Below are 18,042 nucleotides of genomic sequence, written 5' to 3'. Positions count from 1 at the left end.
TTCATCATTAGCAGCTCTCAAAAATCCTGTGTTTATTTGAATGCTCCGCTATGAACCCAGGGAGAAAAAAAACAACAAAAAACTCACCACCACCAATTACAGTTAACTACAAACATGACACTTTTATTGAGCTTTTTTTATTTGAATCAGTTACAGAAACGAGAGAGTCAAATGTTTTTTTTCTTCTTTTTTTTTTCCATTTTCTAATCAGGGGAATCAAGTTCTATACATAGGCATGCTGCGTAACTGCACAATCACAGCAGTGAAAACCAGTATGGCCTCTGTCAGCTGCCCCACTGGAACAGTCTGAAGGCAAGACAGATCAAGAGAGGACAGGCAAAGGAGGACAAGTCCAACCCAGGGCGGATGAGTGTTCAAACAGGCTGCCGAGGGATGACGAAGATAACATATAGAACTTTTGTGCAAATATCACCACAGTCTATTTGATTTTAAACATAGAGACAATATCAGTCAGAAGATTCTCTTTTTAAATTCCCCTAGAGTATTCAAACACATAGAGGAAGGTATTATTAGGTCCAGTGATGCTGGCATTTTGTTTCCTATTTTGGACCAGTTTCCCCTGCCTTTGAATCTCTTTGCCGCTCAAGAAGCAGCTCTCTTTTGTGTATTAAGAAAGCACAGACATTAAGTGTTGTCTTTTGATATACACCAACAGTATGATTGCTGTCACATGAACTTTACATAAATAGAGTTAGTATTCAAAAGTACAGTCTGAGATAGGTCTTACATGTAGAAATGGTGATAAGCATGCACAGATAGGTAGTTGACAAGTGCAAAATCTACAAAGTCACGTTAGTCTTTTTTTTTTTTTTTTTGTACTCCACAGTGAGTGAAAAACGTCACAAGAATTGAAAACCTTCCCTTTCAGACCATTCAAAACCCTGATGACAACAGAGCTGTCTTTGGGCATGGAGCTACCCTGATGCTACCAATCCTATTATATAACAGCCAGTGGGTAAGACATTAACATACAGCAGCAGTGAAATATCAGCCCCTTAATCCTATTTTCTCTTTGTTGTTGTCACTTGATTTTGCCCACCCACTAATTGTTATATAACTGTATCACAGTTTTAAGTAATTATCTACCGTATGAAGTGCCAAAGGTTATTCCTTTATGATTTTTCTGAAAAAAACATTTTACGTATCACCATGACTGTGACAGGATGGGCTGCTGCCTTGACTAACAATACTGCGCATGATCACGTGTGTGTTTCTTAAAACAAAAAATAAAAGCATATCTAGTGTTGGCAATTTCCAAAACGGTAATTTGAAAAAAAAAGAGAAAAAAAGAGCGACAGCAGCATGAGAAAAATAAAAAAGATAATGTAACGGTCAAGCAATGTATTAACACATAGCAAAGCAATTTAAAAAATATATATATTTAGATAAAAACAGTTTGCAGTAGTCAGTTCCCCCCAGTGGGTCATATGACACGTGTTTAAACACAGCCTACAGTTAAAAAAACAAAAAATCAAAAACAGCACTACTATGTACACAGCTCCTCGGTGAAGGAGAGCTGGTGTCACGATTGAGGGGAAAGGTTTTGTGAAACGGAGACACCAGTGAAACAAGTCTCTTTCTTGGCACGGGGACTCTAGCTACAGCCGATCACAACGAGACAGGGCGATGATGATGATGATGATGAGGAGGAGGAGAAGCTAGGAAGAAGGAGGAGGAGGAGGAGGGATGCTTCACCAGATAAAGATGACAACCACACTGAATGGAGGCACAGAAACACACACACAGAGCAGGGAGCCATTTTCTCACACAGATTGAAGGCTGAGTGAAGAGGCTCACAGATATTTCACTGTCACATGGACTCCCTTTGGATTGTGTCACACCCTCCACCACCCCCCACCGCCCTTCCTCCCTTCTCCTCCCATTACATTTGATCTTCCAACCTCACACTGTAAATCTGATCTTCCCCAAAGCTATGGAATATCTCTGCACAGCAGCCACAGCTCTATATATAGTCTGTCACTCACAGTTTGACTACAGCCCGCACCAGTGCTGCTCCTGCAGTCCTGCGCTTCACTGCAAAGTTGTTTGGAGGAATATTTAGCACCAGAGCGCAACCTTGACTTTGTCCCCATCAACTCTTGACACACCTCAAATACGCACACACACACACAATAGCACATATAAAGGAACTAAGAACAGAAGAAATTCCCTTGCTCTGTTTCCTGCTGATATAAAGTGATATTTTCCCCTGGTTTGGCTTGGTGGCCACCAGAGATTCACGAACCAGTGCCTCCCCCTGTTGCCTGATGCCCCTGTTGCTCAGGACCCACTCTATTCCACCGCATATCTAACAACAGTTGATTAACAGCGTGTAGTCTTTCTCCTCAGGTGCTTCCGGCTACGTTTGTTGTGTCTGTGGTCACAGAGAACTCTCCACTGTAGTCTGGGGTTTCACAGTTTGTTTTTTTTGCAAAGTGTCCTAGGTAGTAGTAGGTGGGAGGACGAGTCAAGGTGAGAGGACAGTTACAGTATGTGTTATGACCACAGAGAAGTGCACACCAGACCAGAGATGGAGGAAGAGAGTTGCAGGCAGGGGCTAACAGTCAGGAAAGGGAAGGTTTGTTTGAGTTGAGATGTAGGAAATGGACAAGCACTCTTTCCTCTCATGTACTCTACATACACACCCACAGAGGCTGGATTCTTCTTTTTTTTTTTTTTTTTTAAGCAGGCAGTGCTCAAGCTGTACAGTTGCCCATGTGCTGTGTCTTCACCTATGCTGTGGATGGATGGAGGACAGAGCAAAATGTTTCTGCTTAGCAGAGAAGACATACTGACCTTCAGGGAGAGAGAGATGGAGCAGCAGCAAGTGATATATTTTTCACAGTTTTCATGGATGCTTACAGTGCTCCAGTCTCAGGGAAGTTAATTCGAAAAAAAGAGAAAATAAAGAATACTGCATGTTGATATTCTCTGATCTGAGTTGGCACGTTTTATTTTGCAATTTTCAGTTCACACTGTTTTTTACACCCACGAGAGAGAGAGTGTGTGTGTGTGTGTGTGTGTGTGTGTGTGTGTGTGTGTGCTCTATGAGCTTTAGCTCTGTCCTCCATACCCTGTTTTCTCGCACACACATCCATACATCATAGTCGTTGATTGGCACACGGTCAGTGTTAAAGTCTGTACACAGAGTGAAAGTGCCCTATTGCCATCCATGTCCAATCCAACCAGGTGGTCCCTTCATCCCGGTCTCCTCCCTCCACACCCTCTCATCCTCTTCTTCTTTTCATTTTCTACAACATATTCTCTCTTCCCAGTTTCCCGTCACTCACCACAGCTGCCTCCCCGTGTAGGTCGGAGGAGCGGAGGGCACCTGTAGTGGAAACAAAACCAAGCTATAAATAAAATAACATTCTGGTATAGCGTCATGTAATCAGTATCTTTGTACACATGCATACAGTAACGGTCCCGAGCATTCACAGAGATTTGTAGATGCAGTGTGTGTTCACACATACTATGACTGCAGTTTCATTCATAAACTGAGCGTCCACGTTGGTCTGGTGAGCCACGTATTGATCCCACATTCTGTTTCCAATCCAAGCAAAGCAAATGTTCACATTGTGTCCATGCAGATCATTGCAGACATAGATTGTGATTTACATGATATAATGTACATCATGAGAATAGTATTCACATATTCGCAGATGATGTTTTGTTTATTTGTTTTTGAAGAATCCCAAACCAAGAAAATGTTCCCTCTCTTTAAGCCATGCCGTCACCTTGATCTTCACTTTAGCGTCAACCCTTTTCTTATTAAGACACATGAGATTTAAAATATCAGGAAGTGAGTGTATCTTTCTTTAGCCGACTATTTTCTATTTTCTCCATCCATCAAGTTCAACATGATGCATCTTCTTAAACTATCACACCAATACAGTGAAATTCTACACCTCCTTTATTTTAATTTCATTTTATTACTTATATCTATTACATTGCTGTGTTTTTAAAAAAAAAAGAAAATCTTATTTATATCCATTTTATGTCTCCTACGAAGCACCATGTTTTACATACAGTACAGAATAAACATAAATATGCAGATCTTTTCTTAATAAAACAGAAGCACAGAAAACCTGCTCAGCAATCTAATGATATTTTATACAGAGCAGTCTAAGGAGAAGTCTGCATTCCTTTTTGGCTTCATCGGCCAGATTTACAGCAATCTTTGGATGGAATTTTGTTTTATCCTATAGTCGGTAGATAGTGCTGCTTCAGTATTTCATCCTCTGGCAGTATGTGTGTGTTTATGACCTTGATTCATAACACTGGATCCTATGTGATGAAGAGCATGACAGGACTGGCAGACGGTCGCATCTGCCATCCATCCATATGTGAACATCTATGTGAATAATCCAGGCGTGCCCTCAAAACACAGTAACCACATGCATACGAACATGCACACATAAAGTGATGAAGCGCAGTCACACCTCTCCCTCACTCTTGTGCAACAGCATATGGTCCAGATCGCACAAATGTTCATGCAGTCTCGTCGGTGTGGTCGAATGACTAAGTGGCGGCGTGTACCTGTGACTGGGAGGATGTACTCACCGCTCCCCCATTCAGGATCATGGTCATCTCAGTGGGCTGGTAGACGTTGCTGCGGAAAGGTGCGCTGGGTCTGGCAGCAGTGTTACTATTGTGTTGCCCGGCACCACCGCTGCTCCTCAAGCCTGCCATGGAATACGTGGATCAGAGATTACTCACTCCGTCAACCTCGGAGAAAGAAACTCTTGCTATGTTTTCCTGCACCGTGTACCTTTCCTCCTCTTGTTATTTCTAGCGACACATGCACTTCCTAGATACACATGTTCTAATGCTGACTGTAGCCCTCATCCTTCTGTGTGTTTACGCACGTCTTGTTCGATAGAATTTACCTGCAGTGTTCTCGTCGCTGTAGCCATAGCGCTGGTTCTCCACAAACTGTCTGTGTGAGAGAGGGACGCCTTCGTCAAAGCTGGTCCCCCTCCTTCGCGTTGAATTCTGGGAGGTGTCAAAGTAATTCGGGGCAGATGGCTGCGGAGGGGGTCTCAGGCAGTTCTTGGCTTCAGGAATGGCATGAAAGATTATCAGCAACCAGCCCTGAGTTATTAAAGCAAAGGCCAGTGTCTGGTTTTCCCATTCCTTTTCCAGCCAGGTATTTCCGTACAGATAGAAGCCCACCCAGGCCACCCACAGCAGCACCGACAGGCCGCAGGCCACCAGCAGCCAAATGGCATTGCTCCGCCACTGACGTGACTTCCCACACATGGCCAAGGCAGCTGCAATCATTGCAGCCAATAGGAGTGCTAAAACGTAGGTGCAGGCAAGAGCAAAGTCCATAGGTGTGTACTTACAGGCGCCTTCTTGCTCCCGCAGCACGGTGAGAAGTAGCCACTCGGCGGCAATGATGCCCTGCACAGCACTCAATCCCAGTGCCAGGCCAGTGAGGGTGCAGCCTCCAGGGCTCCGCTGCTCCTGAACAAGCCTCCGCACACGGATACCTTGCACCAACAATGCCGAGAAACAGACGGAAAAGGAGAGGCCCCACAGGGCTCTGCGGAGCAGACATAATGCCGGATCTTCCTCGAACAGGTAAGCAAAGCTCAGGGCAAATAAGCCAAGTACGCCGAGGAGCAGCAGGAGGATAGGTCCCACGCCGCAGCGCCTCTCAGCCTCACTGATGTGGCGTAAACGGCCCATCAGGACTAGGACTAGTATGATGGTAATAAGTGTCCCAGCGGCAGCCAGAGCTTCGACAGCTATACCCCAGATTGAGTCCAGGTCACAGAGGATGTAGGGTGGCTTGACGCCTAGGCCACAGCCCTTTTGAGTGGGCTGAGCGGTGGTTTCTTGACTCCTGGCATGATGAGCAACAGCCAGCAGCAGCAGGATAGTCTGGAGGAACTCCATTTCTAAGAGATGAACAGGACAGATGACAAAGAGTCAGATGATGAGAGCAAAGATGGGAACATCAAAGAAATTGAGGAGGGTAATAAAAAAAAGATAAAAGGAGTGAATCATTGTGTTGTCATAATTGTTTGAAAGGCTACAACGATGAGCTCACTTCATCTGCCTGCAAGTGACACCGCAGACACTGCTCAGTTATAAAGAGGAAAGAAAGTTTAGGCATGTTGAATCACTGCAGACTTCCTCAACACTAAACACACAAAGTTTTTCACGTTTACTTTTGTACCAAAATTTATGAACAACATACACATGGAAACCAGGAAAAGCCCAGACCACAGCTGCCTTTCAGGTGTGTTATTTGTCCAGAATCATCCAGTGAACCAGCAGCCAGAGCAAAGCTGCAGCTTCATGTATATTTGTTTTTGTTATAAGGATATACAGAAACATCGGGTACAGTAGACCATCATGTAGCAAGCTGCAAGAAAATGCGTATAATGTACACAAATACATGTGTGTATTGAATTAATTGCAGATTATTTTAATAAGCACAAGTGCAAACTCTTACCACACGTGCACTTTAGAGAACAGTAAATATTCAGAAATCAATACTGGCTCAGTTGACCTTTTTCCTTTATTCATCACAACTGCCAGACAGTCTCTCTCACGCACACACACACATGCACACACACACACACACACACACACACACACATCACAGCATTTCCTTTCAGAAATTCTTTCCAATTTGAGTCAGACATTAGTGCAACAATCAATATTCACAAAGGGCACACATGCTTTTTCAATGCACTCTATGCCCGACGCCACGCTCTGGACTATTTATTTTAAAGTACTTCTGTAAGCTTATAAATACACCGCAGTATTTACATACCATAATAAAGCTAGCGGATACACCCGTGCCTCATATCTCTCTGTCACTTAGAGATAGTTACAGCACATAGTCAAACCGTCAGGGGGAGAGAGCGAGTTTTAAATACACACCAGACGGCACAATAGGTCACAGCGCTTCCAGTGTGCAGTTTATTAAATGGAGCAGACAGACCTGAGACACGACTTATTTTATCATGAGAAAGAGAAGTGGGAGGAAGTGCAGAGGGCTTACAGCAAGTAGACTAGAGTTGACAATTCATCAAGTGATCGGCTACTGAATGAATCACCGGTTATGATTTTTAAAAGTTTGGATATTTATTGAGAGGACAATCTACAGATGAATCAACAATGAAAATAATTGTTACCTGCAGGCTTGCATCTGAGTTTGCTGTTGTGCTCTTCTACTGTGGTCAGGCAACTATTGTTATCTTAAATCGTCAGTAGGCAGGATAATAACAGTTTGATTACTGAGCTTCCTCCATATTTTGGGACTGTCTCTCTCTCTCTGTCCTCAGCTCCCTGTTATTTATTAGATCCACAACACATGACCTGAGACTCACCATAGCTGAACGTCTTTGCCGATACCAACTCGGTTCGTTTCATTCCTTATGCAACTCTTTCCTTGTTTTTCCACGTTTCTTTGTAAGCGTTGTGTTTTTGCCTGCTCACATTCTGAGCTGTGCTTTCATCTGATTGGTCAAAGCCTCTGTGAGAGCCTGTGATGTTTTTTTTTTTAGCTAATTTCTAATGCTTGGCACGTTAACGCTTTGATGGCTTTAATGTTAACTCGTGACTCATTTCCATGCCAACTGACCAGAAAAAGACACCCGAGGTGTCATTACATATTATGCCGCGGCACCTGAGCCCAGCCAACGTTTACCAGTTCGCTCCTTTAGCGCCGTTAGCGCGCCTACAGTCGAACTGGAGCGGTCTGTTTATTAAGCGAAAAGGGCATCGCTACAAATGTATCTAAAAACGTCAAACAAAATCCTACATACTGTACCTTTAAGAGCTAGGGCAACTCAGTGTACACTACCTGCTCAACACCAAATAACACCAGGAGATACAGATGTGAAAATAGGGAGAATAACCGCATAAAAACACAGCAGACTAAGGCCCTGTCCAGATACCTCCCCTAACCCTACATTTTTCCCATAACCCTACATTTTGCGCGTTCACGTGTAGGGTGGAGCAAGGGGAAATGCGATTTTGCCCTTATAATCAACCCTCAAAATGTAGTGAGCTCTGATGTGGGCTTAAAAAGAAGTGGAAGATGAAATTACCCATGATGCTTTACGAAATCAGCGAGCCGGCTGATATTTTTCAACAAAGATGGCGGCCACATCTGCCAAGGAACATTTTCGTTATAATATATTTTCGCAAATGAGCATGTTACAATGTCGAATCATGTTGGAATATGTTCGTTTAATATACATCCAAAGGACCGTTGAGCTTGAACACTAATGTCAGAAAATAAGTGAGGTTTTTACGAAAGCAGCTAGCTAACTAGCTAGGGAGTGGCTACCCGCCGAGTGCCCCGAGAGAGCACGCCCGCCACGCAGAGCTGCATGACGGGCAAACGCTCTCGAAGCACCTGGCAAACAGCCTCCAGCCGGGGTCGTACCTATGTTCCCCGGGTCCTATGTTCCCCGTTTTTCCCAAAAAACGTCCACTTTGTATGTGACAGGGGAACATAGGACCCTTTTTTTGAAAAAGGGTAGGGTTAGGGTTAGGATTAGGGTTAGAGAAAGGGTCCTATGTTCCCCAGTCACATACAAGGTGGGGAACATAGGACCCGGGGAACATAGGTACGGTCCCCCTCCAACCAGCTCTGCTACATCTGGGTAGTTTTGTCAGTGTTTTGGATGTGTACCGGCGTTCACTTGAACACGAATACCCTGGACTTGTCAGATTTCAATCACATTCGTGATATAGCGTTTACAGCTATTCTGCCGGCATGTTTCCTGATTGAAAATAGTAACACGCTCCACCGGTAGAATTGTCAACATGTGACGTAGGTTAGCACGTTCGTTACGCTAATTTGCATGTAGTGGTGTCCCAATACCACTTCCCTTAACAAGGGTAATTTAAGGTTGAGGGCACTCAAAACCAAGGGGAAATATTAAGGGGGGGGTTTGGGACGGAGCCTAACTTCTGTCCTCATCTTCATCTTTCGTCACCTTCTGGTGCAGTCGGCACACGCGAGAGTAAAAAGAAGTGTCCTGCACACTGGTGATTTTCTCACTCATTCCCTCTCACCCAGTCACACCCACTTGCACAGATGGCGTCCCTGGCTGCTTTTTGAGTGAGACTGTGTGACAGATGAAGGATGTACTCCGAAAACTGCCATTAACCACACATGATCACATGTATGGGGTCAGTCAGACGTGGCACAGGTATGTATGTATGTATGTGCAAAATCACTAATGCTTATGTGAACAGGCACATAACACGCACACCTACAGCACACACTGGAGTCCCTGCTTCTGGAGTCATGTGATCTCTTATGTCAGATTACAATGCCACCTCTCCTCCCGAGCAGGCTTTCAAAATGTGCTGTGAAAGATGTACCTCAGACATTTTTATTTTTTCCTCCTTAATCCCTAAATGCACCCCACTTCCTTCCATTTCAGCTTGCCCTTCTTTCTTTCTTTTGCTCCTACCTTCTCCTCCTCGCTCATCCTCACCCAATTCCCTCCCCCCTGCTCGCGTTTATTCTCGCTGTGTATCTTATGTAACTGGAAATGTGATTCAGCCCCTGCCAGTTTTGCTGCATGGCCGCTGTTTCTTAGGCATCATCTTGCTCTGTGCCAAGCAGCGAGGAAGAAGTCTGTCTTAGCTTGGTGTTCATGCGCTTAGCAGCTTTACACACGTCACTTTCATGCACGTTTACACAGACTGGCACGACCACGTTCCATGCACGCGGGCTCTATTTGCATATAAATATGACTTGCGGTTTGGTGGCATGTATTATGCATGTGTGTTTGTGAAGGCAGCACATTCTCACACAAAGCTGAATGTGACAAGTATGCAGCACGCATTCCTTATAATGGTGCTCTTAGCACAGAACAGTGAGTGAGAGTGCAAAATGTGCAGCACTGCGGTTCTTCAGATGTGCTCCAGGCTGGACAGGCAGGAATACATCAACCTATCCTGTGCAATTACAACCTCCAATAATGATTATCAGACATAGCCCACAACCAAATAACACGGTGGCTTTCAGACATGCACGGAATTCCGGAGGTTGTCCAGAAGGGCTCTTAGTGTGAACACAAATTTTTAAACAATTTTTAATCATAACCGTCGTGTTAACATTTGACGGTGGACAGACCTGACACTTGGTCTCCGGAGGCGGCTATCCAAACTTTGCGGAGCCGTGTCTGTCATGGCTGACCTCACAGCAAGAGTTTCTAATGTTGCTAAAGGGAGAGCAATGTTCTGTGCACTGGGTCTGGCATTGTTAGGCGCACTCTGACCAACAAAACACAAGGAGAACAGCTTTGTCCAAAAGGTTCATTTGGACTGGGTGCAGTTTGTGTTTAAGCAAATTTAGATTTGATTTGAGTGGCTGGTGCCTGTGCTGCTGCTTTGGAAGTTCTCTCAATGTCTGCTACATACAGCTCATGTGAAAACAGCTGCAGAGGCAGATATGCTTATGTGCAGCAAGCTCAGCTTCCTAGAACCTGTGTTGTATTTACATTTTAATACTAAACTTGCACTAGAACACAATTAGAACTAGTTTGTTCAGAATAAGCTGTGTATGACGGATTTCCGTATTCCCGAAGCAGCTTCAACTGTCCTCTATGGGACGGCACAGAAACATTTGTGTGTCAGAAACGTCACTTCAAGGGAAGCTCAGCTTCTCTGGGAGTCAATGGAGCAGCGGGCAGACACTGGACTTCTGTGTGATGATTGGAAGAACTGTGTGAAAGGCGGAACCGGTTTTTGATTGACAATGTTGCAGAAACATACACGACAGGCGTAGACTTTTCTGCCTCAGTCCTGTGTGGATTCGATAGGCAAGTCTGTAGATAGATAGCTGGTGTACACTCTTCATAAAAGCACTATTAAACTATTATTTAAGTTTTACATAATCCCTGTTCTAGTTGTTCCTTTGCAGAATTTATGTAAGGGTTTATGTATACATTACTGAGTCTGAGATGAGCTTCCCCTATTGCAAAGACCAGCAACCAGTGTAGGTGGATAGCTGGAACGGCAATGCATCTGTTTAGGTGACACTAACAGATGCATGTACATCTAACATCAGTAGCTGGACTTACATAATACCTTAGAAATAAGTCCTAAATGAACACACTCTGTCTAGAAGTCCTACATCGCTTTAAGAGACTTACTTTGGATTAAAAACACATCTGTGCTTCAAACAAGCTTGTATGCTCAAGCACAGTGACAATGGTCACTGGAGCATTTGTTAACTGTTTTTGTCCTTTGCTTTTTTTTAAATGCTTTGATAACATCTGTGTCAAGCTTTTCCAGATTTCTCTCAGTGAGAATAATCAGCTTGAAGTACCTTCCAGAGTTGAAGTGCGGTCTGAAAGAGCATTTTTGAGAGGAGATGAAAGAGAGGATGTTCACTGGGTAAGCCATGTCTGTCTTAACACAAGTACAGCACATACCTTTTAACCAATGTCCTCTTTCACGCCTCTGACGTCACAATCCCAGGTTTTTTAAGACTTATCTGCTCGAGATCAGAGAGAGTCTAAGTTTGGTTGAAGAAAAATAAAACACAGGTTTGTTTGAATTTGAAAGAGATAAATCTCTTTCTCAGTCAGGGACACTTTGGCTGGACATGTGATTGTTAGAAACCCTAAACAAATGACTTTCAAGAGATATTTTTACCTATGATGCATTCAGCAACAAATACAGGGCAGCTCCCTACATGGAAAACTGCAAAGGCTACGATCCGTAATGTTGATAGTTTGCATGGATTTGCACTAGAAAAAACTCCTCTCACTTAGATCTTAAGTAGATGCCATTGGTTTCTACTTGTGCTTCTATGGATTCATTCTGTGTTTTATTATTTTTGATGGACTTTGTTGGACATTTGCATAGAACTCGCAAAACACTAGTTTCTGCCACTCAGGGGGTCTCTCATTCAAATAAGACCTAGTTTAATGATGGGATGGGATCATGGAAATTGTTGTCTTGTTTGTTGTTCCTGTACTTTGTGCTTTAGCTTTGAAAATACAGCAAACAGCAATTAGTAATTGTTACCTATTAGCAGAAAACACACACAATTAAAAAGAAAAAAACAAAAGATGAGATACCGCGGTACTAAATATGACCATATTATTTGAGAGGGGGTTTCCCTTCATGTTATAGCAGAGGCAGGTAGAGAGGATGACGTCATTCAAAGACCACCAAAATAAAACAGTCCATTAGTTTGAATATAAATAAGGATTTCTATGGATTTCGAGTGTTGAAAACATTTTTGGCTAACGTAAGTACCCCACTGAACTAAATATAACACTGTTCTTGTTTTAGTTATTTTAAAGCAAAAATGCTACATAAGATCATACACGATATGGACAAAAGTATTTGGACGCCTGACCATAACCCCAACAGGGACATGACGTTCTCAACTACATATACAGTATTTTAATATGGATTTGGTCCTCCTTTTGCAGCTATAACAGCTTCCAAACTTCTTGGAGGACTTCAAGATTTTGCTTTTGTGTTTCTATTTATGAGGACATTGGCACTGATGTTAAACGAGAAGGCCTGGCTCGCAATCTTGGCTCCAGTTCATCCAAAAGGTGCTTGATGGGATTGAGGTCAGGATGGCTGAATACACATCTATATTCAATACTTGGCCAAATACTTTTGTCCATAAGGTGTAAAGAAGCAAGAAGTGTCACCATCCCAACTATGCATGACAAAAATGTGAATACATGTCTAAAAAGACAGGTTGGGAGACATTAGACATCACAATGGGTGTGCGAGAATATTAAAAAGAAGGTGCTAAGGACATGCAGATACCCTACAGGGTGTCTTCCTCAAAAAAGTGACAGTGGAATTTTTTTTCCCCAGCCTCTTCAGACATTCCTGGCCATCTATCCTAATCAGGCCTCATTATATTTATTCCACTCACAGCAAGACCGTATGCTAATGGGTCAGATGTGAAGGTATCCCGAACCCAGAAATGCAATTGGAAACCGCAGACACTGGCCCTTTGGTGTCGTGTGCACCGCTTCCATGTCATGCCAGTAAGCATCTTCCATTGTAGATAGGAGGAGGTGATCGCAAGAGCCCAGAGAGATCAGATTTTGTTAGTGTGATAGTGATCAGAGGAGCGAGAGGAACAGAGAACAGCCGGATGTACAGAGGAAGAAGTGGAGCGAGGCTTGAGCCTGGAGCCGTGTGTGTGTGTGTGTGTGTGTGTGTGTGTGTGTGTGTGTGTGTGTGTGTGTGTGTGTGTGTGTGTGTGTGTGTGTGTGTGTGTGTGTGTGTGTGTGTGTGTGTGTGTGTGTGTGTGTGTGTGTGTGTGTGTGTGTGTGTGTGTCTGTGTGTGTGTGTGTGTGTGTGTGAGAGAGATGAAAGAGGCGTGAGCACATGAACACAAATGCACACACAAAATTAGAAGCTTGGAGGTTTCCATGCATCTGCATTGGAAATGACATCGTCAGCTGTGTCATGTACACATAAAAGAGGCCACACATAAACACACATATGTTTGCTCAGCTATCCCTTTAAGGCAGGGGTCTAAAAGTGGCCGCCCGGGGGCCATAATCAATTTCATGCGGCCCCCCACTTAATATCATGTTATAATGAAAACTTGGCCCACGACCTCACCGTCTTTTAAACACAGTGTGTAGCTGAGGCACAGCTGCCAGCGATGTGATAGAATATAATATATGGTTGCTAGCAATGTTTTTTATAACAGTAATAATAAGACATTTATCAATAATTTATTAATTACATATATAAATACGCTTGTTAGGGCCCGAGCCACGACTGGAAGTGGCCGAAATGGCTCCTGGCAGGAACTTTAATTACAGTTGTCCACATTATTATTTATGTAATTTAAAATTAATGTCTGCTTTTGATATTAATACATTAATGTTGCATCATAAATAGTATTATTAAGTATACGTGTGATATCATGATGCAATATTGTAAACAGTTTTTTTCCCCACTTTTTGTTCTCTAGGCCGGCCCCCTCTTGACCACAATAGATGCGCCTAGGCTCCCAGGTCATTTGAGTTTGAGACCCCTGCTTTAAGGACTTGAACCGACTTCCAATTATTTATAATATAATGACAGCTGAACCTAAGCATTATTCCTAACCTCAGCCATGATGCTTAACCCTTAAAAAAGCGTAGCTCTAAACATAACCAGTTCCTCAGAAATAGGGTTCTGCCTTATTATTAGGACTAGTTTTTGGTTGCCATGAGGACTATTGGTCCTGACAGGGTCAGTGTTTATGCCAAAAAAAAGGCCCCAGAGGCAACAAATACCACACAAGAAAACACAGAGGTTTATGCAGCTATTCTGAGCACTGTATTGATGGATCCATTTGCACAGCCTAACCTAAACCCTTATTCCTAACCTTAACCATAGTTAATGTCCAACTCTAGCCCTAATCTAACGATTCACAATTCATATCTTACCTCTAAGTTCAACCAGAGTCTCAGAAGTCAGGTCCTGCCTCATTAGGGCCAGGACTTGGTCAAAATGCGGATTACTACTCTTCCTGAAAAAGTCAGTGCTCGTACCAAATAAGGTCTGAAAGAGGTAACAAAAACAAGTAAACACACAATTTGATTGTGACAATGGTCCTACTGCTGCTGCTGCTGCCTAAAACAAACACCCTCTTCTGGAACCCCCTGGGAACCTCTTCCCATGTGACCAGCATTGTTGGAAGAAGGGGGTGTGTGGGAAAAAAAAGAAAAGAAAAAAAAAGAGCATGCTCCCATTGTGTGTTTGCGTTAAGCTGCTCCTAAGGTCAGCTAAAACCGAGGGTGTCCCTTTACAAGACGTGTCCCTCCCACGCTGGCCTCCTGTATACCAGAGGCAGAACCCTGCATACTGCCAGAAATTGTACTTAAATGCCCACTTGGGTCCAAATTAGACAAAGGAGGTTAGTTTGGAAATGGATGTTAATGGACTGGTCAACAGACAAGATGATACATGAGCCTGGAGTCATTGTCAGTGATGTACTGTGTGTGCTCATAAAGCTCCCGGGCCTATTTTGGAGTGTTCTGTTTTCCATCATAAATCAATATTCACAGTGGAGCTGTTTATTCTCAGCCATGCGAGTTAGTTAGCTTCCTCTTGGGGAAAAGAGGATGATACAGTATCTCCTCAGGGATATGGCGCCATAGGTGCTATTTTTCGATGTGGAAAATGATATATGTGTATTACCTCTTTAGGACTTTTTTTTTTGTTTGGTATGAACACTGACCTTGTCGTGACAACTTGTCTTAATGGAGGCAAAATCTTGATCCTAACGAGACAGAACATCATTTCTGAGGCTCTGGTCATATATATTGTGGATTGCAATGAGATGACGGTTAGATATTAGGGATACAGTGTTGGTTTGCATGGATGGATACAAGTGAACACAGTGTCCAGAACAGCTGCACAAACCTGACTGTGTCCATAATAGTAAATGACATCCAAACGGCAGAACATGAGTGACTGATGCTCCTAAAATATCCCAATGTATTGTGCAAAAAAAAATGGAGAGCGGCCACAACCAGAGAGCAGCCTTTTCATTCCCGTGAGAAAAATGTGCCACAGCCTAATCAGCCGTTACATTTGACACAGGTCAAAGCCCCGTTTTTATTGAAGCTTAACGAGTCTCTGTCAAATCCTCCCTCGAGTCAAGTCCACGATGTAATTAATTGTGCACATGTGCAAATTGCTGTAACCTGTATATATACATCGGACGCGCGTCCTCTGGTTCACACATGCATTTTTTTGGTGCATCGGCGTCGCCTTTCTCACAGGGGCTGTCAGTGGTGCAACTTCCACCTCCTCGATGAGGAGAAACCCCCGACAAAATCTTTTTCACTAAACACACCGTGAGATACGTCTTTGTTGACAGATATTCACACCACAGACACAACAACAACAACAACAGTCCTTCCCTGCAAAAAAAAAAATCACGCACACATTATGTCCACAATGATCCCACACTCCCCTTCCCCCCTTCCCCGTCCCTATCAATCACCATCATGTGGTGAGCAGCACGTACCTTTAACGATGTAAACAAATCCGATCGAGAAGAAGACGACGCACAGTTGTGAGGTTTAACGGTAGACCGAATACTAATGTCACATTTCGGAGCAAGGCGCGTTTGCCTTTTCACTCTCCATCCACATGGACGCGATCAGACCAGATGATTCCTCCTGCTCCAGGTTCCAAAACCGGAGGAGCCCGGTTATTCAGCCCGTGCCCGTGGTCCTCAAACGCGGTGTTGGCATTAACCCTGAGCCCCGTGCAAGTCCACACTGGAGGAGACTATAAAGACACCCGGGTGTCAGGATGGAAATGTGCGAGAGTTTCTTTGTCGTTTCCCCCTAAATCCTTTGTTCAGCCGTGCGCATCTTTGGCGTTCACGTTGGCGCAGTCCAATCCAATCGAATAAAAACACACGGTTGAATGAAACCATGTGACGCGCTGCAGCGATGCACTTCTTCAGCTATAATGACTTGACTGTTTATGTCGCCGAATGTCCGCTCCCGACTAATGCTTCAGCAGGGACTGCGCTCCGCATTACGCGCGTAATGGTAATCCCTCTCTACTCACACACACACACAGAGAGAGAGAGCGAGAGAGAGAGAGAGCACAGTCTCTACAGCGTCTCTCCCTTTAACTGTTCTCTTACATAAATTGTGTCTGACAGGGGGGCCACCTATTCATTTCTGGATCGACGCACAGGCTATATATTTTACGCACACGCACTCAAAACACGCGCAAACTGTCTCGTTCTCACTGTCCTCAATGTAATACACGCACACTGCGTTGGAGTGTCTAAATTCTGTAATCCCAGTTTCTGCGGCACTAATTCTCACTCTTTCAAAGCGTCATAGAAAGTCATAGAACATAAGCTGTTAGTGTTCAGGTAAACTATTGGAACCTGGTTTCCGGTTGCTTCTGTCAGAATAAAGTTATTTGGGCGAGTTTGTTCTCACTTTAAATAATAATCAATAATATAATATTGTAAAAAAAAAAAACTGGTATACATTAGACTTGCATTAATTTTCTGGAGACCTACTTCAACCTACTACTGACCAAACCCTAACCTTTACTTTATCCAAACCATAGAACACATCTTCACATTAAAATTTAATAATTTACATCAAGGGGACTTGCTTTTTGTCCCCAGAAGGAAGACTAAAATGTGACTGTGTGAACAGATTGAAATTTTGAAACACAGCTATTCTTCTTCTGACTGCACTGACTTCCATTCATAATCCTAACCAGGTCTTTTGTGATATATCCATATTATATCTATATCATAACATATATTTTGAATATTGTCATGTCAGGATATGATATCTGTGATGACTTTTTCTGTTTGACAGAAATATTGATTTAATTTACAAATGTGATATTTATCGAATTGTATAAAAAAAGCATATACAGCCTTAATCCTAACCTTAACCTGACATGATTGTGATATAATGCTTTTGAATGATTTTGTTCTCTCAAAAAACCATCCAATATACAGTATGCCATCATATTATTGTTTGACGTCACTTTGCTGCATTTATCTGAATATAATCGTACCTGAAATTCCCCTGCAATTCTGAAATATAGTCGTGACTTTTATTTTGAAAAGAATGTTTCCTCTTTTCCGGGTTAATTTCTGAGCACTTGACACAAACTGCTGTGGTGCTTATTATTTCCCCTTCATGTCACATGCTTGTCGCTTCAGCTGCTCCAGTCCATCTAGCATGGAGGCTTTCAGGGATCCCCCACCAAACCAAACCAAACCAAACCAACCCCCCACTCCTGCTTCCACCCTGCCTTTATCCTTGTGCATGATGTGACTTGATGGGAGTGATTTGTGGCAGTGATGTCACAGTTTCAACTGTTCTCACTGCAGTCTCAAGAGAAACAGGAGCAGAGTATGTCAGGCCATGACACATTTAAACCAGCTGCATGTGTGCTGCTGAGCCGCACAGTCCTATCCCCCACACACACACTCACTGATTTACATCCCATTTTAAGGGATTGTGCAGTGTTAATCTCCGTTTTAACATT

The 18,042-nt window shown here is 43.3% G+C and overlaps 1 protein-coding gene across 2 annotated transcripts; it reads right to left on the bottom strand.

Annotated features, from left to right (window-relative positions):
- Positions 1-124: 124 nt before the first annotated feature.
- Positions 125-16,819, bottom strand: gprc5ba (G protein-coupled receptor, class C, group 5, member Ba). 2 transcript variants are annotated; one of them, XR_014592949.1, is made up of 4 exons: positions 16,028-16,819; positions 4,911-5,927; positions 3,495-4,706; positions 125-3,352 (listed from the first exon to the last, which is right to left on the bottom strand). XR_014592949.1 is itself a non-coding variant. In XM_083896621.1 (4 exons), the coding sequence occupies exons 2-4, from the start codon at positions 5,923-5,925 to the stop codon at positions 3,308-3,310; spliced, it is 1,182 nt and encodes a 393-aa protein (XP_083752747.1). In that variant the 5' UTR covers positions 5,926-5,927; positions 16,028-16,819; the 3' UTR covers positions 125-3,307. The 2 variants fall into 2 exon arrangements, 1 of the variants encoding a protein (XP_083752747.1); XM_083896621.1 differs by having other exon boundaries at positions 4,585-4,706.
- Between the last annotated feature and the right edge of the window lie 1,223 nt (positions 16,820-18,042).

This window comes from Microchirus variegatus (assembly GCF_963457635.1).
Source record: "Microchirus variegatus genome assembly, chromosome: 10".
NCBI lineage: Eukaryota > Metazoa > Chordata > Actinopteri > Pleuronectiformes > Soleidae > Microchirus > Microchirus variegatus.
The sequence above is the reverse complement of the archived record's forward strand: the minus strand, read 5'-3'. Positions and strand labels throughout refer to the sequence as shown.

What these genes read in the sequence shown, in the direction of transcription:
- gprc5ba (XM_083896621.1), bottom strand. Translation starts at nt 5,925, where the DNA reads ATGGAGTTCCTCCAGACTATCCTGCTGCTGCTGGCTGTTGCTCATCAT. An exon ending in CAGCGACGAGAACACTGCAG is followed by an intron (nt 4,707 to 4,910) that starts GTAAATTCTATC and finishes ATTCCATGGCAG; the next exon opens with GCTTGAGGAGCAGCGGTGGT. An exon ending in TGATCCTGAATGGGGGAGCG is followed by an intron (nt 3,353 to 4,584) that starts GTGAGTACATCC and finishes TTTCCACTACAG; the next exon opens with GTGCCCTCCGCTCCTCCGAC.